Below are 26,503 nucleotides of genomic sequence, written 5' to 3'. Positions count from 1 at the left end.
TTATTTGGGACAGTGTATTATATTACATGCTCTCTTTCTTCTCTTCGCCATGCAAAAATAGACCCCAGCAGACTTAAGGGAGTATATACTATTTTATTGCAAAAATAATAGTACTATATTTTGCATGAATTAATGTTGTTGCTACATAACATAGTGTCTGATTTATAAACGATTTTTCGTAAATGTTTTGCTTATATATTAAAAATGCATATAATATTATTTTGAATGACCATATTTGATAAGTTTGAATTAGTTGAAGAGTGCTTCAATTAGATTTTAATGAACACATTAGACTAAATTTCGGAACATATTAATGACTAATTTCGTAAGAAACAGAAAAAAGGATAATAATTTTATCTAATATAATAATCCATCGTCTATTTTTCTGAGTTGAGGAAAAAGGAATTGAGGATCGTACTCACTAAATTAGTAATTTATGGAACAAGATCTAGTATTGTTTGGTGACATAATAAAGCAAACAGAACTGAAGTGACATAAATTATTACTTAAAATAACCATAATCAACAAAACTTTTATTAACGAATTCGAGTGGCGTAAATTTAAAGAACATGGAGATTTTGGGAAAATTAAATCTAAGTTTGACGAATAATACAAAAATAGCAACTTGATCCCATTTGCGTCAGCATTCTTATATAAAAAAAGAATTCATAAAACTAATGATGATTATTACATCTATTTACTTTTTTGTTGTTTAATCAAGAAAGCAAAGTGGCCACTTTTGGCAACTTCCTACCATCACACAATGCGACAAACTAATTTAATCAAAAAATTGATTTCTTCATAAAAAATCCCTCACGCATCTCCACCGATCGTGGTTTTCACATTCACCCTTTGATCAAAATTGAATCTTTTTTCCTTCTTAGAAGAAGAAATGGATTACAGCACCACACGCACCAAGAATTTGGTGGGATTGATTGGTTTCAACAACATCATCAACCCCTATAATTTTCTTTAAAATTCTAATAATCTAATGGCAAAGATTCGCAAGTTGGTGTTCTAGAAAAACTAACATTTTTAATGTTTATAAAGAAGGGGTTCTTTTGTTTTTTGTTTTCCTTGTTTGATAGAGGGTAAAAAATTGATCTTTTTCCAGTGAAGATTCATTGGATTTGACAAACCTTTTTCTTGGTTCATCACTCACTCATTCTTGTTCATGAGTGTAACTATGCAAGATTCACTTTGTGTGTAGTGTTGTTGGTGGTAAATCTTAAGTTTTTCTTGTTTGTTACAGTTGACTATGGAATGGGAATCCCAAGAAGGTAGGCCCATTGCTTGGTAACAACTAACAAGAATCTTGACAGATAATCACAAGTGTGTGTGAGAGAGAGAGAGGAGGAGAGAGAGGGGATCTCATTCTCAAGTTTGTACCACATAATATACATCTCATCCCTCAGATTCATACAACTTAGCCTTTTCCTCCTCTCAATTCCAAAAGTTCCTAAAGCCTTTGAAAGGAATTTTTGAGGAGTCAAATCAGATTCTCTCATCAAAACCAATCATCAAGAGGCTCTCTTGGGATTGATTTGACAACCAAATTTCTGCAAATCGACAAAGCTTCCACCAAGGGTAAAGTTTCATGTTTTTGAAGTTATGTAGCTTTTCATCAATGAAGCTTCAAAACCCAACCTAAAAGTTCATGTCTTTAACCTTTTTCCCCAGAAAAAGTTTGACATGTAGGTTCAAATTTTAGTTGGTGGTGTTGATTTAGTTGTTATTTTCCCAGATTTATCCATACTAAAGCTTTGTTTTTTCTGCCCTGATTAATAAAGCAAGAATCTTGGTGAATTGAGATCTTTTTTGCCTATTGAAAAGATCTTTTGAGAGTTATTACTTTGTGTGTTATGATGTTTGACACCCTCAATAATAACTACATGTTTGAATAGTTATCATTGAATTATCAATATGGGGTTGTTGAGCAATAACTTTTCGCAGTCCAACTTGATGGAATTCATTACAATATATCACTGCTGTTAACTTTCAACCATTTTGCCACTGGAGTTTCTCATATTGTTCAGAGCAACTGGTTTGATTGCTTCACAACTGAAATCAAGAGTCTTGATTGTTTGTGATTGAGATTTGCAATTGGAGTTTCTCATATTGTTCGTAGCAATTGTTTGTGATTGAGTTTTGATTGGTCTGGTTTAATTGATTCAACATTTTGAAAGCAAGAATCTTGATTGAGTTTGGATTGGTCTGGTTTGATTGATTCTACAGTTGAAAAGCAAGAATCTTGCTTGTTTGAGGCGTATTGAAGAAATCGGGTGATGTTAGCAATGGAGGAAGGTGTTCTTCCAATGAGTAACATCCTCAGCAGTGCACCTGATTCCTTGATGGACGTTGATTACATGGATGAGCTCTTGTTGGATGGGTGTTGGTTGGAGGCAAATGGATCTTCCGAATTCCCACATTTCGACTGTACAACCCCGGTTTCCCCCTTTGATCCGTGCTTCTCCTGGCCAGCGCTCGACTTTAGCAATGGCGAACCCCCATCTAAGGTAGTCCACGATGAGAGGAAGAGATCATCCTTCCCTGAGAATCTATCCATCAGCCAATCCCGTGGCACCCGGAAATCGCAGCCCTACGTTGACTTCATTCCCAACCCTGGGGCTTCCTCTGCTGTGGAAGGCTCTGAGCAGAGCAAGAGGTGGTGGATCGGGCCACGAGCTTCATTGTCTGTGATGGAGAGATTGATCCAGGCAGTTGGCTTCATGAAGAGTCTGTCAGGGAATAAGGATGTTCTTATCCAAGTGTGGGTGCCGGTTACCAGAGGAGGCAAACGCGTCCTCACTACCAACAACCAACCTTTCTCCCTCGACCTCAACTGCCCGAAGCTGGCTCAATACAGAGAGATCTCTGTGAATTTCCTCTTCCCTGCAGACGAACATTCCAAGGACGTCGCGGGGCTGCCTGGCCGGGTGTACAGGAACAAGGCTCCCGAGTGGACTCCTGATGTCCGTTTCTTCTCGTGGGAGGAGTATCCTAGACTTGGTCATGCACAGCAATATGATGTCCGAGGCACGCTTGCTGTCCCGATTCTTGAACAAGGCAGCTGCGATTGTTTGGGCGTGATTGAAGTGATCTTGACCAAACAGAAGATCCAATACCGGCCAGAGCTCGAAAGCGTCTGCAAAGCTCTTGAGGTCTGTGCAAGTTTACACCTTCATATCTTTGGCTTTTTGAGTGTTTTTATCTTAAAATTCATTTTCTTGAATGTAGGCTGTGGATCTGAGGAGGCCTGATCTTTCAAACACTCAGAAAGTTCAGGTAATCATCACTGCATTCGAACGATCTCTCGATATTTTGATAGAAATCTATAGGGCTCAGTTCTCTCTTTACACCGATGTGGCCCATTAGATTTTCAGTTCTCTTTTATACCGATGTGGGATATTGTTATACTTATTTTTTGTTTCATCTGCCAATACAATTTGTAGGCATCTGATCTATCTTACCAAGCTGCATTGCCTGAGATTCTCGAGGTTTTGAGATCCGCATGTGAGACTCACGGGTTGCCATTGGCGCAGACGTGGGTGCCCTGCATCGTGCAGGGCAACCAAGGGTGCTGGATCTCAGACGAAAACACCAAAAACTGCGTTGCACCAGTGGAATCTGCTTGCTACATAGGCGATCCTAGGATCAAGGGGTTCCACGAGGCCTGCTATGAGTACCACTTGTTGAAAGGCCAAGGTATAGTCGGGACAGCGTTCCAGACGAACGAGCCTTGCTTCTCGCCTGATGTGTCCGTGTGTAGCAAGGCGGATTACCCTCTCTCGCACCATGCAAGGATGTTCGGACTGAAAGCTGCGGTTGCCATACGTTTGAGGAGCACCTGCACTGGCTCGGCCGACTTTGTCCTGGAGTTCTTCCTCCCGACAAACTGCAACAGCCCGGACGACCATAAGAGGATGCTTACTTCTCTGTCTACGATAATCCAGAACGTTTGCCAGACATTACGCGTCATCACTGACAAAGAGTTGAAGGAGGAAGCTGCAATCTTACCACGAGAAACGACGTTAGCAAAGTCCCCTGAGACTAGGTTAGGCCCGCCCGAAGGCATGGCGTTCGTTGCAAACACTCCTGCGTCTTGTGACACGGGCAAAACGGGCGAGAAGAGACGGATCAAGGCCGAGAAAACTATCACACTCGAGGTTCTTAGGCAACACTTTGCCGGAAGCCTCAAAGATGCTGCAAGAAATCTTGGTGGTGAGCACTTTTTTTCTTCCTTCAAGACCAATGATACCATTGATGTGTTATGTAACGTCTTTCGTGTTAATCGGAATTTCAGTGTGTCCAACGACGTTGAAGAGGATATGCAGGCAAAACGGGATACAGCGTTGGCCCTCTCGTAAGATCAAGAAGGTCGGTCACTCATTGCAAAAGATCCAACGAGTGATCGACTCTGTTGAGGGCGTTCGGGGATGCCAACAGAGTCTGCAGATCGGATCGTTCTACTCCAACTTCCTCGATTTGGCATCCCCGAACGCCTCAAGAACAACGGGCGACGACAGTATCAGTCCCAACCCCAAGCCGTCCGAGCCACAGCCTGAGAGCAGCGTGTTGGCACCCCCGCCCGCTGCATCTCTATCCCCTTCCTCGTCGGGCAGTCAGAGCTCGGGCACGAGCCAGTGCTGCTCCAGTGGGGCGCAGCAGAATTCGAACCCCTTTAGTGCCGGAGGCCAGGACAACGCGTCTGGCAAAGACGAAGCAGCCAACAACAAGATGCTCAAGAGGACTCGGAGTGATGCAAATCTACACCTGTGGAGTGATGGAGCCAAGCAGCCCCTCCCGAGGTCCCACAGCCACGTGTCGTTCTCCTGGCCGGATAGGCCGGGCGGTGCCCTTCCTGCAGGGGAGGAGAGAGCACGGGAGAGGGACGGGCCGAGGATCAAAGTCACGTATGGAGAGGACACCATCAGATTCCGGATGCAGAGCAACTGGAGATACCATGACTTGCTGCACGAGATCTCTAGGCGGTTCGGGGTGGACAATGCCGGTGGCTACCACCTCAAATATCTTGACGACGACGCGGAGTGGGTGCTGCTCACGTGCGACGCTGATCTGGAGGAGTGTGTCGACGTGTGCTACACAATGCGAAGCCAGACGATCAGGCTCGCCTTCCTTCATGATTCGCAGTCTCAGCTTAGTAGGTCTTTGAGCATTAGAGGTGGTGGAAGTTTGTAGAGAAAGTTCTAGAACAATTCTCATTTGTCTTCTCCAAATCTTGAAATTTGAAAAATTCTGTGGAATTTTATGTCTGTAAGCAAGAATGGAGACTTCCTTTTTCATGGAAATTACTGTAAAACTTGTATACTTCTTTAGAAATGTGATATATATTTCATTGTGATAAAACATTTTTGATGAAAATGAATGTACATTACAACTCTCTAACATAGTTTTAGAACATGATTTTCTACGTTCCTAGTATATATTTTTGATTTTGGGAATACTACACGAAATAGATTTTCTTAAGAACAAAGCCTTTATTGAGCAAGTCAATACACTGGAAATCCGCTCTTTTTCCTACTACTAGATCAACCTCGACTGTGTTTTCACATTGAGAATTAGCATTTGCCAATGAAGAGATATCAAATGTGCTGATTTGTTCTTCAAATTGTGCTGATTTGTCTAACTCCGCAGGTGGAAGCTGGTTCGAGAGCCCTCTCGAGCTGCCGTTCTGGCTGGTCCGTGAATTGTACTTGAGACAGCTTATATTTATAAGGGTTCCTCCTTGTTTTGATAGAGAGTAATATATCTCATGATTCTCATTCTATTTAGCCCTAATTTATTGAGACGTAAAATCAGTTATAATGCTTTGGTTTGAAAGCTAGGGCTATGAAACTTATTATATATGTGCCAATGTGAAGTGATTGTGAACATCTAGCTTAGTTCTTATTTTGATAGAGAGTAATATATCTCATGATTTGTTCAATGCCAGATCTAAAACAAGAGAAGAGATAGCAGCTGATGCTGCTTATGTGGATTTAAGAAGCCGGTCTCCATATTTTTATGAGTTGGGGTGTAAGATTTCTGTAGTGTCTAAAAATTCTCATTCTCACCTGTATATACTAACCATTTCTTTGTGACTCGGTGGAAATTAAAAGAGAACTAATCTCCGATACTGTTACCTGCATTGGGTGTATACCACATATTACAATTGAATTTTGTAACTTGAACGAAAATTCTTAGTTCGTGTCGTTTCATAAGTTGAATAAAATAGGGGCAGGAAAATATGGACTACTAATTAACAGTTAGCAGTAGTTAAATTAACCACTCCACTTATACTCTCCTTAAAATATATTTTAAAATTTTAAATTTCACATAACTCTTTTAATTTAAATTATTCTTTTTGCAATATATATTTAATTAAAAATAATTTTATGAGGAATTTCAAATAAAGAAGTTCGATAATGTTATGTACCATCATTTTCATCTAATTTTGAATAACAATAAATATTAACATATCTATTATTGATACATCAGTATTATACATGAACTAATATAATTTGATTTTATGTCACACAATATCAGTAAATGCCATAATGATTTTTTGTGTCATATAGTGCATAGATATCAGTGTATCAGTATTATACATGTACTACTACTATTTTATTTCACAGACATAACACATACTCTTACATTAGTGAAGTATATCAGTATTATACTCCATCTCCATATGTCACACAATAGGAGTATTATTTAATTTAGACATGAATTTTAATAAATATAAAGAAAAGCGTGTTTAGTGTAATGTGGGTCTTACTTATATACTTCCTCTGTCCCACAAGAATATGCACTCTTTCCTTTTTAGTCTGTCTCACAAGAATATGCACTTTTCAATTTTAGAAACTCTTTTATCTCTAATGAGGTGGAGCTCATTCCCCACTATCAATACTTTAATTACTTTTTCTCTCTATCTCTCTCTTACTTTACCAATTTTGTATTAAAATCTGTGCCGAACTCAAAGTGCATATTCTTTGGGAACAGAGGGGGTAGTATATTAGTTTTATAATAAAATGTGAGTGTAATAAGTTGATGGAATATGAAGCTTACTTATCATTTATGATAAAAGTAAAATATGATTGTTACTATGTGGCATACGAAAATGACAAAATATGACTCTTGTTATGGGACGGAGGAAGTATACATTTAGGTTTCTAAAAATTAAACAAACAAGTGAACAATAGATAAATAGTATACATAGAGAGAATGCAAGGGAAAATTACTCTCCCCTAAAATTATAAAATTGGGATAAAACAGTTACCGAATAAGACAGCAAAAGCTAAATTAAAAATAAAAAAAAAATGAATTTATAGTCATGATTAGGAGATTTTCAAATAATTCAACATCTAACAAAAAAGGTTAAAAGCCTTCTTGCAAATAATTTGACCAGCAGCCTATGATTCGATTTAGAGTTAGACCACGTTCGCAACGGTATACTAAATGTTATTTAAGTTCTAATCATTAATTCATAATTTTGACTATTTTTAATTATCTAGAAAGTATAATCATCTAATATTAACCTACACTGAGAAGATAGAATTAGATTCTGAAGTCCAACAATATTATATTAATATACTTTACCTTGCATAATGCATATATTCTTTTTTACTTTCTAGAAGGAAAATTTATTTATGCATGAAATACTATTATATATTCCTAACAATTTAAAGTTTATTTGATGGAAAATCATTCAAATTCTAGAAACTACTCACTTTAAGAACTTAAATGTCTTATGAACTTATGAAATTAATACTAGTACTATGTAATAAGTTCCTAGAATTAAATTTTGAACTCATTGAATTAATTACTTTATACTTACTGTATAACTATATATTGTATCCTTTCAAAGTCTAATTGTTTTTCGAGTTGGGAGATTTGAAAACTGAGATGATATCCATACCTTCATGGCTAGGACTGGGGAAAAATATCGAAAAAATGATATATCGCTCGTATCGTATTGAAAAATATCGAAAAATTATCGAATTTTCGATATATCGTAATTTTCGATACGATACCGTATCGTAAGTTTTCGATACGATAACTATATGAATTTCCTTATATCGCGATATATCGTTTTATATCGAATATACGATATATATCGATATTTTCGATATATCGTTTTATATCGAATATACGATATATATCGTATATATCGAAACATATTGAAATTCAATACATATTAAAATTTAAAATTATAAATATATATAAATCCATTTAATTGTACTTGGTTGTGTTGTATTTTGATTATGGAGATAAGAACACTATAAATCTTATTGTGTTGAAGTTTTATTAATTTTTGTGTGAATTTTAAGTTTTGAAATTATAATTTTCGATATATCAAAATATCGATACGATAACGATATTGATATTATCCATATCGAAACTTTCGATACGATAACGATATGAAATTTTTTCATATCGATATTTTCGATATGATATACGATACAAAGTTTTCGATACGATATCTCGTATCGACCCACCCCTATTCATGGCTTCATCTCTTATAAATGAAAAACACCAAAGCTTTTAAAAGAATACTAATACCGTGTTCATACTTAAATTATCTTTCCTTTTTCTTAATTTTCAATGCCTGGCTATTCTTTAAATAAGATAATAGTAAGATGAGTTAAGACGGACTTCATATTAAATTAAATTATTACTATTAGAATATTTTGTGTTATTATTTGGTTATGTTTAAGATATACTACTTGTAGTAAAGTATTTAGCAAATAAAAGTAAAAGTATCTTAAAGATTGAAATGGTCTTTAAATTATATGCCTAACAGAGCTAAAGTACTACTTAAATATAAATAAAGATGGGTTATATACATATAAAATTAAGAAATTTTAAGATATGTCATATGTGTACACATATAGAAAGAGGTGCATGCATATACTAACGTGACGTACTATCCAAAATAGACACAAGTAGGAATCCAACTGAGTCTATCGATTTACACAACATATATTAATACAATCGGTATTAAAAATAATAATTAATATAAAATGTAACCTAAAATATCCAGTTAATATACATATATAGCAATAGTATTAGCCACGTGATTACTAATCCTAATCTTTTGACTTCTTATAGAAACATCTAGGAAAGAACATACTATAACATGAATTGACCATTGATTTGTCCATCTATACTTTCTTATCTAATTAACTAATAAAATAATCCTACTTGTTCTTACATGCATGAATCTAACTTCTTCCATTCCCTCCCCAACCTATATATATACATATCATAACTTCAAACCCTAATCAACTTCATATTTTCCCAACAAATTAAATCAAAAGAAATATCACAAATTTTGCATGATGTTTGAAAATGACGATTACTACCTCTCTGAAACCGATCTTGCCTTTCTCGATTCAATAAGAAGACATTTGCTCGACGAATCGCAGCCGCCTCAAATGTTTTCCGGCGATATGTACGCCGCCACTCCACCTCTCGCTGTCAAGCCGGAGCCGGAACTATCGTTTGTGAGCTTTGATGAAGCGGTAGCGGAGAGTGAGAGGGCTGTTGTAGTAGCGGGGGCGCCTCAATACAGAGGGGTGAGGCAGCGGCCGTGGGGGAAGTTCGCAGCGGAGATAAGGGACCCCACGAAGAATGGGGCGCGGGTGTGGCTTGGGACGTATGAGACGGCGGAGGAGGCGGCGTTGGCGTATGATCAAGCGGCCTACGCCATGCGTGGTTCGAGGGCGATGGTGAATTTCCCCTTGAGGGTTAACTCGGGGGAGGCGCCGCCGGTTAGGATTACGTCGAAGAGGTCTGCGTCTTCTTCGTCGTCCTCGGATAGTGGATCGCCGACGCGGAAGAGGAAGACGGCGGCGGATGGTGGACTCAAAAAAAGGCCAATGTCAGCTGTTTTCCGATAGATGGCAAACTTGTTTTTTCTGATTCATATTCTTTATTTTTCCATTCACTAAATTGTTACTACATTTCTTCTAATGAAGATGTTCCTTTTTTTTTTCTTTCTTAAACATACTTCGATGATTAAACTCTTTAACTAAGTTTATAAACTTAGTTTAAAAGAATAAATGTCTCTTTGCCAATTACACTTCAATTAATTAGACATGACGAGTTAAGTAAGATTGAGTTATATGAATGTTGTAAAATTGAATAAATATAACTTATACTTATATGGATCAATACTTAATCTTAGAATAATATCCCATATGATTAGTTTTGGTTTATGAGTCATGATATTCTCTAGCTAGTGACAAAATTAAACTTAGATAATCTCTAACCAATTAAATCCCATGAACAATTAATCTGGTACTCAATATTTTATTTTTTCACCTTCTGTATATACTCTATAGTTTGAAATTATATATAAAGCATGTGCATGCATACTAATGTGTCTAGTAGCTAGCCTAAAGTTGACACAAGTTGGAATCCAAATGAGTCTAATTCTTGCATTCGTAGATATAAAAACGTTATTAACATGAAGTACTAACCAACTGTCTTATCCATTGGGGTGCCTACAAATCAACATGGGAAATAGTCACTGAGTCTGCCCATTGAAGTGCCTACAAATCAGCATGAGAAATAGTCATTGGGTCCGCCGGTGAATACCCTTGTTAATTACCAAAAAAAATATACTAGCAACATAGAAGACGAAAAGTAGATGGAAAATTAAAGCCCGTCAACTTGGTATATAGGAGTATTATTTAGTACTCCCTCTGTCCCAAGATAAGTGAGCACAAACTTTTCGGCACGGGATTTAAGGAAATGAGGTTTTGTTAGTAAAGTGGAAAGTGAATAAAGTAAGAGAGTTAATAAAGTAGAAAAAAAGTAAGAGAGAGAATAACAAAAAAGGAAATGACTCACTTATCTTGGGACGTCCCAAAAAGGAATGTGAGTCGCTTATCTTGGGACGAATGGAATATCCAAAAATATATTAGTAATTACCTCTATATTCTAACGTTAAAATACTCCTACTTGCTTATATATGCATGAACCTAGTTTCTATGAACACAACGGCGGATTTAGGAGACGGGAAGGGTGTCACATTGTCACTTTGGGGTCAAGCCGAAAAAGCCTTCACATCTTCCTCAGTCCACAAAAAACTTTTTTAAAGACAAAAACGTCATTTTGAGATTTTTTTTTCAAATTTACTTCGTAAAATTATAATTTACCCATTATTATTCGTTCACTTCAGGTTGTAAATCATTTCGATCCAATGAAACCTACGGGCACAGAATAATCTTGCTTTTTTAAAAACAGAAAGTTTTGCAAAAAGTGGAATATATGAACAGACTCATAAATTATAAAACTAGAACTAGACAAAAGTTGATATTCCTCACCATCACATCTCTTTGATGCATCTCAACTCCATGCTCCAGTTTTCTTCGAAATAGCAATAACATTGAAGTTAATCGAATCAGGGTTTTTCTGGATAAACTTTTGAATGACTTTAGCAGCATCCTGCAGTAAAATTTGTATGTCAAAACATATTTATACGTATATAACCAGCACGAGATACAGCAGCAAAAACTACGAATAAAGCATGTAGTGTATTGAAAGCTTCAACTACAAACGAATCCTCAAGAAAAGAATAAACATCACCTGTAATATGGTGTTACTCGAAGATGCACCGTGTGAAATAGGCCCAGCCCTCCTTCCATCAAGCTCATACAGTTGTCCTACAAAATTTCGCGGATGATAAGTTAGTATTAGGAGTTTGCTCTCACTCAATCTGGCCGGAAGTGAAAAAATCTGTTCTGAGGAGGAAAGGCATAATCCAGATTTGTTGATGAACCAATCCAAGATTATCAGTTCTAAGTAGAATTCAGTATGCACTATGCTTTTGTTGGGGACATTCAAAATTTTACTACACTCCCGTTCGAACCACAACATAGCGTACAAACAGTAAACCTTGTCAATTGGCAATTCTGTAAGACGCGAAAGTAACCAGTAGTTTTGTTATATAGTTTAAACCAAAGGAATGTAGTTATCAACTCAATGAAATTAATAGTACAACAAAATATATATATACACATATACATACAGGGGTGTGTTAAGGTCCTTCGTAGCTTTTCAGTCCAATGTTCTTTTTAATCATAACCCTTGGATCCTTGAATTGGATGGTTGTGATGATCTGCAATATTTGACTAAAAATTTGCATTATTAGTCGGTGTGCATTATTCAACTGAAAATCTGCATTATTACACAATAATGGTGCATTATTAGTCGGTGTGCATTATTCAACTGAAAATCTGCATTATTAAATGACACGTGGCATCAATCTAACCGTCGGATGACAAAATCGTAGGGCTGAGATTAAAAAGAACAATAGAACAAAAGATACAAAAGGAAATGAATACATCCCTATACATATATTTGCAAAGAACAGATGAGCAAGCCAATAATTCCGTCTTCCATAGATAAACTTGATGGTAGACTAAATTCAAAAGAACACACTTCCACTTATTGAACTTATAATTGTAAATTGAGTTTCAGATGTATCACACAACACACAGGGAGAGAGAGAGGAGGGAGATTTACCATTCACACATGTAAAGCAGATGAAATGGGTGTCAACATTATCTGATGCCTGTCAAAATTGAAATGTAGAAAAACGAATAAAATAAAAAGGCAGTTCCATCAATTCAATTAACAAGTCACACAGTTAAAAAATGTCCACTTGGAAAATAATGGAAACAAAAACAATAGGTGTATTAAATTTTATGCAAATGTCCAAATCTAACCTCAGTTTCACCAGCAGTTGCTGCAACTGCATGAGCATCTTCCATTTCTCTATCATTTTCAAGGAATTTTGCACGGTGCAGAATCATTTATTCTTAAAAATACTAGATGGGAATAACGACATAGAAGATGGCAAGGCGCACGCTGACCTGTGACGCATCCATATTTGCAGTGTCCTTGAAGAATTTGTCCAGGTAAGACCCCTCGACTGGAAAACAGCACAATCCGAAATCAGAACAGACAAATGAAAACTTAAACATCACAGATCACAGTTCATTGAAGAAACATAAAGCATGAAGGACTGAAGAATATTCAAATATGTATCTTGAAGATAGACAAATTCCTGAACCCTTATATGGTTCGGGAGAGAGGAAATTAAAGCAAAGGATATGGATATTCTTAACCTCATCATCCACTCAGCAACTAACCACAATACCAGTGATATGAATTGGGGCCAACCTACTGAGTTTCTGGCTTTCAGGATATAAGGTTCAGTTCAATTGGGCTATATATGTAGTCAAGGACACATCCGAAGAAATGCGGTCGTGAATCACCCAATAGTTTTTCTAATTGAAGTCACTTGATCCCCTAGAAACTTAAAAAGGGTGTCCTGAGCAATCCTTGTTTAGCATATATGAGCTAAAAGTATATACTGTACGAAATATAGTGGTACCCACATTTCCACTCTGTGCAAAGCCTGTTTAATGTCAAAAGTTCATGTAGAGCAGAAGATTTCTCATGCTAAGCACAAATATTAGGTTAGGTTCTGAAAACTCCTCATAACATGAAAGCAATCACAACGAAGGCTATATGGAACCTAAGAGCTTACCAAGTTTGATCTCAGAAGTTACATTACCAACAGCATGAAGAAGTCCAACAGTTCCACAGGCATTTCCCACAGTTTGCTTCATGAAGTAAGGTCCTCCACTAGATTCCTGTTAGAGGTCACATAAATTGCAGATATCATTATTCAGAAAGTAAATGGGACATACTTGTAGTATTAATATGGAGTACATAATTTATTGTTACAGGAATAAGGGTGAAAAACACTAGGTGATCAAAAATTTTCCAATAGTATTAGTATAGATGCAATTCAATGATTACAATCCAGGAATGGCCTAAGAGCAATACGAAACTAATGAAACACATATTTATAATTAACAAACATAATGCAGAGACATGATAGTTGCAAAAATCAGCAGATCATGAACCTGAAAAAAAAGGACACAACATGTAGTAAAAACTTGTAAATTCAATTGCAAGCATAATATCTCAGAATCAAATCAGCTACCAATTCATCTAGGAATTCAAAATGTCAATCCAAAACAATAAGCTCTTGAAATGACTTTGAATTAGAAGTGCTAACCTTTGTCGAACTATCTTGTTGAATCCTCTCTTCCTCACTCTGTACAAACACAGTATTGTCACAAACACAAACACACACATATTAACACAAGAAATTCAGTACGAGATACACACCAAAATGGCACGAACACTTGCTCACAGTTATACGAAAAATGGATTTTTAAGCAATTTATGAGCTTGCAATGGAATACCATTACTGAATCCCCATTCAATTACAAAATTCACCATGCTTAAACTGTCCAAGGCTATGTCGTTAACGCTGACAATGAAGAACAAGCTGCGATTTTCGAATCAGAAATTACCTTCGGAGTTATGGGGAGAAACAACACAGCGAGCACCGGCTGTGGAACCATTGCCAAGAGCTCTTCATCAAGTCCATAAACATCAAAGCACTCTGCCTCTTCTGAGGAAACACCAAGTCCCCAAATAAACTGCTCATTACAATTAACATTCTTCAGTAACTTCATCATTAAACACTAAATCTCAATAAAACAGTTTCTCACTCCATTAATTACTATCCCCTTTCTAGTTTTTCATCTCTCCACAATTCATCTCTTCGCGTTTTTGGTAATTTCAATACATACATGATCCATTACCGAAACCTATTTTACTCCACACTCAAAATAAAAAATTAAGAATATATCAAATTGCTACGGTATAAAGAGAGCGCTGAATACCTGGTTCATAACATCAGGGTTTGCTTCAAGAGGAAGCCATCTCTTCGAAGAAGGGATTGTCGCCATTTTTCTTTACTCTCATTTTCAGGTTTTTGGTTTTGATGTGATTGAGTTTATACAAATTTAATTATACTGAAATAGTGAAATACTTATTCGTAATGGATTAACATGAGTATTAACATGAGTATTATTCTTTTAAATATTTTACTTTTTATTACTTTATCAAATCGCACCTTTGTTAATTATACTTGTTTGAGCCAAATTTTGCTTGTCATTTGCTTCGCCTATTGGATTCAGAGGAATGGGGCTGATAATTGTAGCAAATCAACAGAAAATGATCAAGTGCTAAACTTGCTCATGTTCAACTGGAAACACCGTAGAGAAGAGAAATGCATCACCTTCTTCAGCTAAAAACTAGTAAAAGGATTGTTCAAATATCCTTTTCCTTGATCCCTGTTTGCTCACAAATATCTAAACATGTCTACTGCAGCCTCTCTGCTCCAGCAATTCAACCCCTGACAATACATCCTTCACAATTCCACACCAATCTGCCTGAAATCAACCGCTATATTGTCTCCTCCAACAAAAAGATTACCTCCTACATCCGCTGCGGGGACCTAAATTCTGCTCTGCTAGTTTTTCAGACTATGAAGATGAAGAATACGATCTCTTGGAACTCAATTCTAGCTGGGTTTTCGAGCAAGCCCGGGAAATTGAGAGAAGCCCGCCAACTGTTCGACGAAATTGCTGAACCAGACAATATTTCGTACAACCTCATGTTGGCTTGTTATTTCCGAAATGGTGATGTGGAAGCTGCCAAGGAATTCTTCAGAAAGATCCCAGTTAAGGATACTGCTTCGTGGAATACTATGATTTCGGGGCTTTCGTGGAACAGGATGATGGATGAGGCTCGGGAGTTTTTTGTTGCAATGCCAAGAAGGAATGCTGTCACATGGAATGTGATCATATCGGGATATGTTGAGAGTGGGAATCTAGAGTCGGCATTGGAGTTATTCGCGGAAGCTCCTATGAATGGCGTGGTTGTGAGGACGAGTATAATAACTGGATACATGAGGAGCGGGAAGGTTGAATCGGCTGAAAAGATGTTCCACGAGATGATGGAGAGGAATTTGGTGACATGGAATGCGATGATTTCAGGCTATGTCGAGAATGGTAGAGGGGAGGATGCTTTGAAGCTTTTCAAGAAAATGATGGAATTGGAGATTCAAGGCAATCCATCAAGCATGAGTAGTGTCCTTTTAGCTTGTAGTAATTTGTCCATGTTGAAATTGGGGAAACAAATCCATCAGCTTGTTTTCAAGTCCCCTATCTGTTTCGACACGAAAGTGGGGACTTCCTTAGTCAGCATGTATTGCAAGTGTGGGGTTCTTGAAGATGGATATAAAATCTTCATGGAGATGCGGCTTAAAGATGTGGTTACATGGAATGCAATGATCTCAGGCTATGCCCAACACGGGGTCACCCTCAAAGCTCTCGATCTATTTAATGAGATGAGAAACCAAGGAATGAAGCCAAATTCAAATACCTTTATTGGAGTTTTATCTGCCTGTAACCATGCAGGATTAGTTGAACTAGGTATTCATTATTTTGAAAAAATGCAGAAGGATTATGGAATTGAAGTAAAATCGGAGCATTACACGAGTATGATAGATCTTCTTGGTCGAGCTGGTAAGCTTACCGGTGCTCTGGATTTGATCAAAAGAATGCCTTTTGAGCCTCATTCTGCCATGTATGGATCCCTTCTAGGTGCTTGTAGGATTTATAAAAACTTAGAAATTGCTGAGTTTGCTGCCACAAAATTGCTTAATCTCGAACCTAGTAATCCATTTGCATATGTGCAACTTGCAAATGTGTGTGCTGCGAAGAAGGAATGGGACAGTGCTCGTAGAGTTAGAAGAGCAATGAAGGACATCAGAGCCATTAAAACACCTGGATATAGCTGGATTGAGATCAACAGTGTGATTCACGAATTTAGATCAGGAGATAGGCTTCATCCTGAACTGAAAAACATACACAGAAAACTTAACGAGCTCGAGAAGAAAATGAAGCTGGCAGGATATGTGCCTGATCTTCAATCTGTCTTGCACGATGTCACAGAGGATGAAAAGGAGCGGCTACTTCTTCTGCATAGCGAGAAACTGGCCATAGCCTTGGGGATTATAAGCCTGCCACTGAGTGAGCCTATTAGGGTCTTCAAGAACTTGAGAGTTTGTGATGACTGCCATTTAGCAACGAAATGTATTTCAGCAATAGAAGATAGAGAGATAATAGTTAGAGATACAACGCGGTTTCACCATTTTAAAAATGGAAAGTGCTCTTGTGGAGACTACTGGTAATACTTCGAAGCTGCCGGAGAAGCTCGTTCCATGGTTTTTTACCAAGTGGGCAATAAAGCTAATCATCATATGGTTTCAATGACGCATGGGATTGACTTGCACGATCGAAAACTCCTTTGATCTCCACCAGTAAGTTAAAGAAAACATCCTAATGTTAATACTGTATTGGTTTTTTGTTTACAGTGTTTCGTGAATTTTATCCGTGTTAGATTGGAAAATAGGCCGATGGATATATTCTTCGTCGTTTAAGTATCTCTTGGCTTACTGCATAAGGGGGTTTCGAAGGTGTGCAAAATGAAGCTATTTAGTTCAAATTGTTTGCTTTATTTTCTTGTATTTGCTTAATGTGTTTTCTGTTTGTCTGGCAGAGATGAATAAAGAAGATAAAAGTTCTCAGATCATCATAGAAGCATGAAAAGATGGAGAGGCAGAATCAGGACATTTGCATATGAGTTCAAAAAAGCAGAGTATAGTCTGAGTCCGAAGCACGAAAGCCCACATCTGAGAGCAATGGGCAGGTAACAATCTTAGGCCACTGGTTTTGTTTCTCAAGAAAACTGATAATCGAGTTGAGCTGAGCTGAGTAGCTGACTATTTAGTTAGTAAAAGCGTTCATGTTCAGCAGCAATGGAAATCCAGTATGATTCCTACTTTATCCATGGGAGTGTAAATAAAATTTGCAATGTTATGTTGGATGTGTTGAAAATGAAATCATTTCTTTGTTGGCAATATTCAGGCATAAGATGAGAAGCCGGCCTCAAAAATGAGGCAGACGAAGGAACGACCGTTTTTACCCAACATATATGAATATGAGTACGGAAACTTATGAATACCAAAGAAATGAAGAGGGAGATGATGTGGTTCGTCATCAAAAAGTTGGTGTGGTTCGTGATCCATATCAAGTTCCTGTTGGTCGAGGTACGAGGGCTCGAACAAAGAAATTCACGTGCTTAATGGGCTCATTAAGCACGTGAAGGTGCCAAAGCCTCTGTTGCCCATCAGACTCCAAAAATTCGAGTAATTGAATAAAATTTTTTGAATTCATGCCAAATTTTGAAAAAAAATAGAATTACATGTATTTTTTTCACCCCGAAATATAATTGGTGAAATCACTGAAAAATCAAGGCTCGATTTCCATTTCATTTTTTCCTTGTGGATTTGATTTCATTATGAATGCAGTAAATTTATACATCCATTCTAGTAATTTTAATTTTTGTATTTTTCACAATAAAAATGAGTTTATAACTCACTCCTGTCTTTGTATGTATGTATTTCTATATAAAGATAACATTCATAACTGGCCACATAACGTTACTAAATTATTGGATAGAAATATTTTATGCTATAATATTTGAAGTCCAGTTATTTTTTGTGTTGCTCACATGGGCTTATCTCTACGGAATACATCTCTTGCATTCAGAACACGAAAATGGATATATTATTTAATCGGACATACTATTATTTTTTAAAAAGACCCAAGAAAACAACATCTTGCAGGTTACTAAATTCTTTATTTTCGAGCACTGATGTATCTTAATTTTACAAACCAAAATTCTTATTAATCTGGACGTTAAATTATGGAGTATAATAATTGTAAGAAATTACCAATTTTTACTAACAAAAAACACATTACAGATACAATGTCACACAATATGATCACAGTTGGTCTCTTTTGAAAATTCCAAACAGAATCAAACAAATATGGAATCAACAGATCAAAATATTGTAGTGGTGGTAATTTAAAAATAAAAATGAAAATGAAAATAATAAGTTGTGTTACATCATATATTATCCAAATTCTGTGGGCAGCTTGATCTATCCCAATCTGCGAGGATGATAGGGACTATCCAGCTCAGTTGTTCTGTCAAACCAATTAATACAAGTATATTTATATTTTGGTAAAATAGAATAAATTTATGAATATACAAATATACAAAAAAGGTAGAGTATCAACTATAGTAATAGTACCACCTTGCTCTTTGTTAAGGATAATCTCCTTAACGCGATGCCGGAAGATAGATTAGAAGTCCCGGGAGGCGAAATCTCGTCGACAACTAGGGTTTGCAGAAAAACGATAAAGAAAACAAGAAAGACAATAAACGATTATTTCATTGATTCCTAAATGAGAATAATAATAGCCATATTTATAATAGGGATGCTAACTTAATGAGCAAGACAAAAGATATGAAAAAGATATGCAATCCCTAAATTATCTAAATAAATAATGCAACTAAATAATTAAATATTAAACGTATCAACTCCCCCGCGGTTAAAATTCACCTTGTCCTCGAGGTGGGAACCACGACACAATGAAGAGAGTCCATTCACCTTGTCCTCAAGGTGGGAACCACGACACAATGAAGAGAGTCCAAAACAACAGCTTTGGTGAGATAACTCCCCCCGAATCAAATGCACATCGAATAATTGAACGACTTCCTTCATTATTCCCATAAAAAATCACCAAGTGAGGCTCGATGCTTGCAGTGGATGACATATCGATGTGTGATAGACCCGTCTGAGTAGGATGAATGCTCTGGTAAAATCCACGCCAACGTTCAAGATCTTCACATAGAGGCTGCCTTATATTGCAAATAAGTGAGATAAACTTAACAATACGAGGTTCCTCCTTTGATTCTTCCGGCCTCAACGCCCTTATAGGTGTTGTTCCTGCTTGAGCTGGTGGTCCATTTCTTCACAGTTGTGACAATTTTCTCCCCATTGGCTTCCTCTTTCACTATATCATTGTCACGTACCACATCGTCATTGTCAGTGCAACGTCTGTCTAGAAGCTCTTTCTCCGTGCCATGAGCATAAATTCCTCTTTTGGCAGCCTCCTCTCGAAGCTGCTTTATCTTCAGCTTTTGCAGGTCATCAATGGCGTTGACATCTTGTTGTCCATTTGAATCCATATTCTCGTCCATGTTTTCCTCCCCCACCTGAGTGTCTTGGAGCAGAAACCGTTGCACATAAGACTCCCAACCAGAATAGGGTGGGAGCTGGGGCGCCCCCGAATGCGGCTGGTGGTAGGGTTCATGCTCATATGTGGTCGGTGGTCCATAGCCGTTGGGTTGATAGTGGCTGTTGTGGGGAGACGACTGGTAGTATGACAGCTGCGGGGGCCAGCCGGTTGGGGATGGCTGCTCATATGTCGAGAATCCTTGCGATGAGGGTTGTCCCGGCGGGTGGTAGTCCGGCCGCCCGTGCTGGTATCTGGCGAGGAAGGACCGCGGCTGCCCGAATGTCTCTGGACCAACAAATTGTGGCCATGGAGGATGGTAATCCAGTTGCCTTGGCTGGTAACCGGCGTGAGAGTTCCACGACTGTTTGTTAGGGTCTGGTTCGGTGTAAAGGGGCATCCCAATACGAGAAATCGGAGTCTGGTCCAGCGGTGAGAAGGTTGGGGGCGGTGGTTGGTCGTACAGCCGGGGTCGGTCGGGTGGATCAGGTTCGGGTTGCAACGGAGAGAGCGTCGCTGCTACCCTGCACTCATGCTCAACCAATCGGGACTCGAGACGGGCGAACCTAGCGAGAATATGCTCCAACTTTGCAGCTATTGAATTAAATTGCAAGTCTCCGGATACTTGCGATACCTCCGGCCATGAACGAAGATTGACTTCGACCATGAGTTCGAGGATGAAAGCACCAATTTGTTAGGATAATCTCCTTAACGCGATGCCGGAAGATAGATTAGAAGTCCCGGGAGGCGAAATCCCGTCGACAACTAGGTTTGCAGAAAAACGATAAAGAAAACAAGAAAGACAATAAACGATTATTTCATTGATTCCTTAATGAGAATAATAATAGCCCTATTTATAATAGGGATACTAACTTAATGAGCAAGACAAAAGATATGAAAAAGATATGCAATCCCTAAATTATTTTTACTAAATAATGCAACTAAATAATTAAATATTAAACGTATCACTCTTCGTTCTCTCTTACTCCCGCCGGTCGCCAATAACGTCTTACTTTTTTAACGACTCAGGTTAAAAAAATATAGTTGGAAAAGTTAGTAGAATGGAATATAACTTTACAATAAAATATGTGTGAGATAAATTTATGAAATGTTAGAATTATTAAAAAGTGAAATGAGACATGTAATTGCAGCGGACCAAAAATTGCAGAACAAAATGCATTGACGAAGATAGCAAGTAATTTTTCTCAAGAATTGTCACTTTTTATTCGTGTGCATAAGAGAACTGATATGTGAAAGTCGATTTTTCATGTGTACAGTTCTGTAATCTATATTTGCGGCATTTAGATGGAGTCGGAAGCGCCCCTTCTTTCACACAGAGGAGGACGGGTTATTCACATTTGTTAGTGGGCACGCACATGATCAACAATAACTCCATTTTTTTTTCATTTGTAATCATTTTGATTAGTATGGAATTGTGGATTACATACACGATTTTTGTGAAAAGTAATTTTATCTAATACTAATAAATTACCAATTTACAAAATCGGTATCATAATGATCATACTACTAATTAGTAAGCTATATTAACTACCAATTTACAAAATCGGTATCATAATTATCATACTACTAATTAGTAAGCTATATTAACTATAAGAAATTAAGTATTTCCCCAGTTAGATTTCTTTCCCAACCTAATTAACCCAACAGTCAATTTTTTTCTTATTTTTTTTTCTTTATGAGGAATCCAAGAAACCGATTCGTTATTTTATTAAGTGACCAAATTAAATTAATAAACTTGCTATATGTGACGAGCTACATTAATTCATCTAAATCCCCCTATTCCACACTAAATTAATTGCATAACCTCTAATGTAATTTTTCCACGGATCCTCATTGAATTAACCCTTCCACTATACAAAATAGCATATCAAATCCGAAAAAATCCGCATTATTGGGTTGGTGAATTTATAGCCCACGTTATGAATATAATTTAGTTGGACACAATCTTTATTAACAAATAATCTAAGATAATAAGAGCATCCACAGCGGTGAGCAGGGTCCGTCCGTTCGTCGGTGCCGCTGGCAAGGACACCCCTGTCCACCGCTGCGCTCTTGCCGCTGGAACGGACGTGCTCCTAGCTAAGAGCACGTCTGTGCCAGCGAGCAGGGCGACGTGACACATTTCTATTGGCAGTTGGCATTTTCTTTTTCTTTTAAAAAAAATTTAAAATAATACCAAAAATAAAAATATATATTTTTTCGGATTCCCAAAAATATACAGATTTTATTAACATTTTTTTGATTTTTTTTTAAAAATTAATCCCAAAATCATCTATATACACACATTCATCATCCATTTGAGCGAAATTCGGCCACGAGTAGTGGATTTTTTTAATTTTATGAATTTAATTATATAATTTTTAATTTTTAAGGCTTTAATTATGAAATTTTTAATTTTTAGGATTTTAATTATGTAATTTTTAATTTTTTAGTAATTAGTAATAGTATTTTGGGGATTTTTAATGCATTTTAATATTGTGGAAATGTTTTTATTTAAATTGAATAATAGAATGGTGGGACCCTTGAGTATGTCCTTGCGGAAGAGCACGAATGTGGGTGTTGTGCTCTTGCCTAAGAGCATGGAGTAAAAGTAGGTCCGTGCCCACATCCGTGCTCGTTGGCAAGAGCACGGATGTGAATGCTCAAAGTGTCACAACGTTTGTATTGTATCTGCATTTATTTTCGTGTGCGTATATACATTTAGTAAAATACTTGTAATTTTTTTGAAACATGAAATATATAAGTACTAATATAAGATGAAAAAATTTGACAAGGTAAAAAATGTGAGGCAACACTACAATAACTTTATATCTTGATTTGGTAGGGCCTTACAAAGTTGTGGTTTGAAAATAGTGGATATCTCCCTAATAATTGCACCTCACTGCCCATCCTCTTCAATAATGTTCTCAATAATATTAATTTTATTTCGTTACATTCAAACTCTATATAAACTTAGGTTCTACAAGAAACACTCCATCACTTGCTAGCTCTCTCTATCTCTCTTACACACACATATCAATTAGATATGGCGAACAAGAATGATCATCAGTTGATGAAAGTGACATTGACAATTCTTGTTGTTATGTTAGTTGTTGATGTGAGCAAAGGTGAGTTTCAACGCTTCCAACCCTCAACCAAAGCCGATGGATCCATCACTGCTTTTGTCATCGGAGATTGGGGGAGAAAAGGCGAATACAATCAGTCACTACTCGCTCATCAGGTATAAGGAGAACATCACATAGAAACCTCTATTCTCGTGTTATGAAATTTTCTCATTGATTTGTGTATGATCATTGTCTAATGAATTTTCTCGTCAGTTTTATAGGTCATTTTCTCTTTTCGACAAAAATTCACAATTTTAATTTTCATTTCAATGGCCAAGTTTCTATTTTAAAGTACAACATATCTTAATGTTTCACATACCATGCCATTTTTAAGTGATCTAATTCATCCACATTATTTTTTTTACAAAAGTCATGCCATATTATATGGTTATGTATATATGTAAACATATGATTAATTAGTCCACACATATTGGAGAAAAAATGGCTTGGAAGGATGTGAGAAAGAGACTTTTCTCCTTTTCCATTAAATTTCTTCCTTTCTTAGAGATAAGGTTCGCACAAAAAAACCTTCCGAGTAAATTTTAATTTTCTTCTTACTTCTCATTTTGTTAAAAAAACATTATTTTGGAGAATCTTTTAGTCAAAATGTACCAGTCATAAAGTAGTGGGCCACATTGTCAATTCAACACTAATAATGGGAATAAATTTGTTTCCAAGATATGATTTATTTATCAATAATGAATTAATGCATGGGCACATGTCGGTTGGATTAAATTAATTCAACCTAGCTCATTAGTACTATTACTTTCTTGTACGTTCTAAATATTTCATAGTATTATATTTTTTTATAATATGTTGATCTACACATTACTTATTTAGTACTAGTATTTTTTATTTTATTAATTAATATGCACACATGTGTAGATTTTCTATTAGTGTTCATTTTCACCTTGAATTCATTTAGTAATTATTTTTGTGTGTCTCATTGACAGATGGGTATCACTGCAGAAAAGAAAAACATTGATTTTATCATTTCAACTGGGGACAATTTTTATCCTGGTGGATTAAGAGATGAAAATGATGAAGCCTTTTATCAATCATTTTCTGATATATACACTTCTCCAGCCTTGAACAAGATGTGGTACACTGGTATGAATTCCCTCCAAACTATATTTATTTACAAAATAATTTCGTGCAAATTCCAGAAAAAAAAATTATACTACAATCTGGTCAAATTCTGGTCCGTCGCACATTATGAAGTAAAGATTTATTCATAATTATCTCATGACGAAATTTTTCAGTGAAATTGCATCTAATATAGTAACTGGGAAAATACACATGCACCTCCGGTTAGTTATAAATGATGTCGTGTTTGGTTGGAAAAATATCAACAGTATATTACATGTAGGCAATCAGTTTTTTTTGTCATGGCATTATGCGAACAAATTCAAAATTCATGGTTTTCAGACAATTAACCCTGTTTCATTTGTTTCATTTTAATCAATTAATAATATTTTCCTATATTGATTAATTAAATTGTGTGCAGTGTTGGGGAACCATGACTATAGAGGTGATGCCATGGCTCAATTGAGCCCCACTCTCAAAGCAAGAGACAATAGATGGTTTTGCTTGAAATCTTTTATTCTTAATACAGGTTTATATTTGCTTCCATAATTCATTTATATTATCTAGAAAATAAGTCAATTATTAATATCCAAATAATGTTTGGAAACAGATATTGTAGAATTATTCTTCATTGACACAACACCAATGCAAGACAAATATTTTACTGATCCTGAAGATCAGATCTATGACTGGAGAGGAGTCCTTCCTAGAGACAAGTACCTCTCAAATTTATTGCAGGTTTAATTTTCATGTATCATATTAATTTCTCTCTCTGTTTCCTAGTAGAAGTCTCATTCGCTTTCGGCACGAGTTCTCATGAACTGACAACCCTCCCGTCATCTATAGTAGTAATAGATCAACTGATAAGGAAATAGGTTTTGACGAGTAAGCCGATTTCTTTTAAATTAATAAATTAGGAGTTCAAGTTAGTACATCTCCATAATAAATGAGAAACATTATTAATCAAATTATCGAAAAATAAGTAGAAAATGATCATGGGCCCAATAATCCAACAAAGGCCTCTTTCCTTAAAATGTCTTTTATTCTTTACATATTTTGTCCCATTCAATATAATTCTCCTACTATCAACTATTCTAGTAGTTGTGCATTTAATTTTTCATATAACATTTCAAATAAGAAAATTGCATTTCAATTTGCTTTTTTCAGTCAAAGAAAATGACTTGTCAATTTTGTCTATTTTATACCACATCTAAAAAAGTATGTTACCATATTCATATAATGTATAACGTGTATGTCTATATGTTACTATATAACTAAAATTGGAAAAATTAAATAGGATTTGGATGAGGCACTACGAGAGTCGCGTGCAACATGGAAAATCGTGGTTGGTCACCATACAATAAAAAGCGCTAGTATCCATGGCAACACTCAAGAACTTGAACAAAAGGTTCTTCCAATTCTCGAGGTCCGTCCGTTGCCTTTCTTCTATAATGATTTTCGATATAGCATTGTTTCATTATTTTTACTTGTTAAGACGTTTTTCCTCTAATCAGTCAAACAAAGTTGATCTTTACATAAACGGACACGACCATTGCATGCAGCAAATTTCTAGTTCCAACAGGTAAACATTTTTTTAATAATTTAAAGTAAAATCATAATTCTTAATAGTTTATTCTAATTTTATATTACAAATTTTGGGCAGCCCTCTTCAATTTATAACAAGTGGGGCAGGGTCGAAGGCGTGGAGGGGTGTGTATAATTGGCCCAACTCTAAGGAGATGCAATTTTTTTATGATGGACAAGGTTTCATAAGCATGGAAATTAATCAACATCAAATTGTTTTATATTTCTATGATATTTTTGGCAATGTATTGCACAATTGGAGTGCATCAAAATCAATGTTCTCTACCATTTAGGTTGGTTTCATAATATTTGTAACTTCCCCATATCATGTAATAGTATGATTTTAATGCCAAATTAAGCAAATTCCATTCGCTACATAGTATTTTTTTTCTAAAATAAATATCCAAAGTCATCTGAATTTAATTTCAAATTAATTCTTTTTTCCTAAAATAAATACTCAGAGTCAAAATTGATGAGCAGCAAAGTCGGGACCGGAGCCAGAAATATAATTTTGTGGGGCAAAATTATGTAAGGAAATTTAGAGACTTTGAGAAGAACTTATTTAGAGATTTGGGGAAATTTAGAGAAATGAAAAGCAAATTGACATGTATTTAGAAA

At 36.3% G+C, this 26,503-nt stretch overlaps 5 protein-coding genes across 12 annotated transcripts; 4 read left to right on the top strand and 1 right to left on the bottom strand.

Annotated features, from left to right (window-relative positions):
• Positions 1-1,187: 1,187 nt before the first annotated feature.
• Positions 1,188-5,367, top strand: LOC121753759 (protein NLP5-like). Its single transcript, XM_042149012.1, has 5 exons — positions 1,188-1,587; positions 2,236-3,161; positions 3,238-3,285; positions 3,453-4,221; positions 4,304-5,367. The coding sequence occupies exons 2-5, from the start codon at positions 2,286-2,288 to the stop codon at positions 5,197-5,199; spliced, it is 2,589 nt and encodes an 862-aa protein (XP_042004946.1). The 5' UTR covers positions 1,188-1,587; positions 2,236-2,285; the 3' UTR covers positions 5,200-5,367.
• A 3,710-nt stretch (positions 5,368-9,077) lies between these two features.
• Positions 9,078-9,902, top strand: LOC121753725 (ethylene-responsive transcription factor 1A-like). Its single transcript, XM_042148976.1, has one exon. The coding sequence runs from the start codon at positions 9,339-9,341 to the stop codon at positions 9,900-9,902; it is 564 nt and encodes a 187-aa protein (XP_042004910.1). The 5' UTR covers positions 9,078-9,338.
• A 529-nt stretch (positions 9,903-10,431) lies between these two features.
• LOC121753733 (ubiquitin carboxyl-terminal hydrolase 3-like) lies at positions 10,432-14,878 on the bottom strand. 6 transcript variants are annotated; one of them, XR_006040492.1, is made up of 10 exons: positions 14,778-14,878; positions 14,403-14,531; positions 14,102-14,140; positions 13,565-13,670; positions 12,885-12,943; positions 12,738-12,786; positions 12,535-12,583; positions 11,596-11,672; positions 11,334-11,454; positions 10,432-10,556 (listed from the first exon to the last, which is right to left on the bottom strand). XR_006040492.1 is itself a non-coding variant. In XM_042148999.1 (7 exons), exons 1-6 carry the CDS (start codon positions 14,841-14,843, stop codon positions 12,745-12,747), a joined length of 441 nt encoding a protein of 146 aa, XP_042004933.1. In that variant the 5' UTR covers positions 14,844-14,878; the 3' UTR covers positions 12,260-12,583; positions 12,738-12,744. The 6 variants fall into 6 exon arrangements, 1 of the variants encoding a protein (XP_042004933.1); XR_006040489.1 differs by having other exon boundaries at positions 12,738-12,943; XR_006040493.1 differs by lacking the exons at positions 10,432-10,556; positions 11,334-11,454; positions 11,596-11,672 and adding an exon at positions 12,086-12,140.
• A 191-nt stretch (positions 14,879-15,069) lies between these two features.
• LOC121753704 (pentatricopeptide repeat-containing protein At4g16835, mitochondrial-like) lies at positions 15,070-18,329 on the top strand. Of its 3 annotated transcripts, none has more exons than XM_042148965.1 (4): positions 15,070-15,194; positions 15,268-17,419; positions 17,503-17,652; positions 17,871-18,329. In XM_042148965.1, the coding sequence occupies exon 2, from the start codon at positions 15,425-15,427 to the stop codon at positions 17,132-17,134; it is 1,710 nt and encodes a 569-aa protein (XP_042004899.1). In that variant the 5' UTR covers positions 15,070-15,194; positions 15,268-15,424; the 3' UTR covers positions 17,135-17,419; positions 17,503-17,652; positions 17,871-18,329. The 3 variants fall into 3 exon arrangements, with proteins under 3 accessions (XP_042004899.1, XP_042004893.1, XP_042004885.1); XM_042148959.1 differs by having other exon boundaries at positions 15,167-17,263; positions 17,344-17,419; XM_042148951.1 differs by having other exon boundaries at positions 15,167-17,419.
• Positions 18,330-23,054: 4,725 nt separating this feature from the next.
• LOC121753688 (purple acid phosphatase 4-like) lies at positions 23,055-26,260 on the top strand. The gene is made up of 7 exons (XM_042148930.1): positions 23,055-23,331; positions 24,169-24,325; positions 24,723-24,830; positions 24,912-25,039; positions 25,599-25,727; positions 25,816-25,883; positions 25,965-26,260. The coding sequence occupies exons 1-7, from the start codon at positions 23,137-23,139 to the stop codon at positions 26,176-26,178; spliced, it is 999 nt and encodes a 332-aa protein (XP_042004864.1). The 5' UTR covers positions 23,055-23,136; the 3' UTR covers positions 26,179-26,260.
• Positions 26,261-26,503: the final 243 nt, after the last annotated feature.

Source organism: Salvia splendens, chromosome 1 (assembly GCF_004379255.2).
Source record: "Salvia splendens isolate huo1 chromosome 1, SspV2, whole genome shotgun sequence".
NCBI lineage: Eukaryota > Viridiplantae > Streptophyta > Magnoliopsida > Lamiales > Lamiaceae > Salvia > Salvia splendens.
This window is presented reverse-complemented; position numbering and strand designations above follow the sequence as displayed.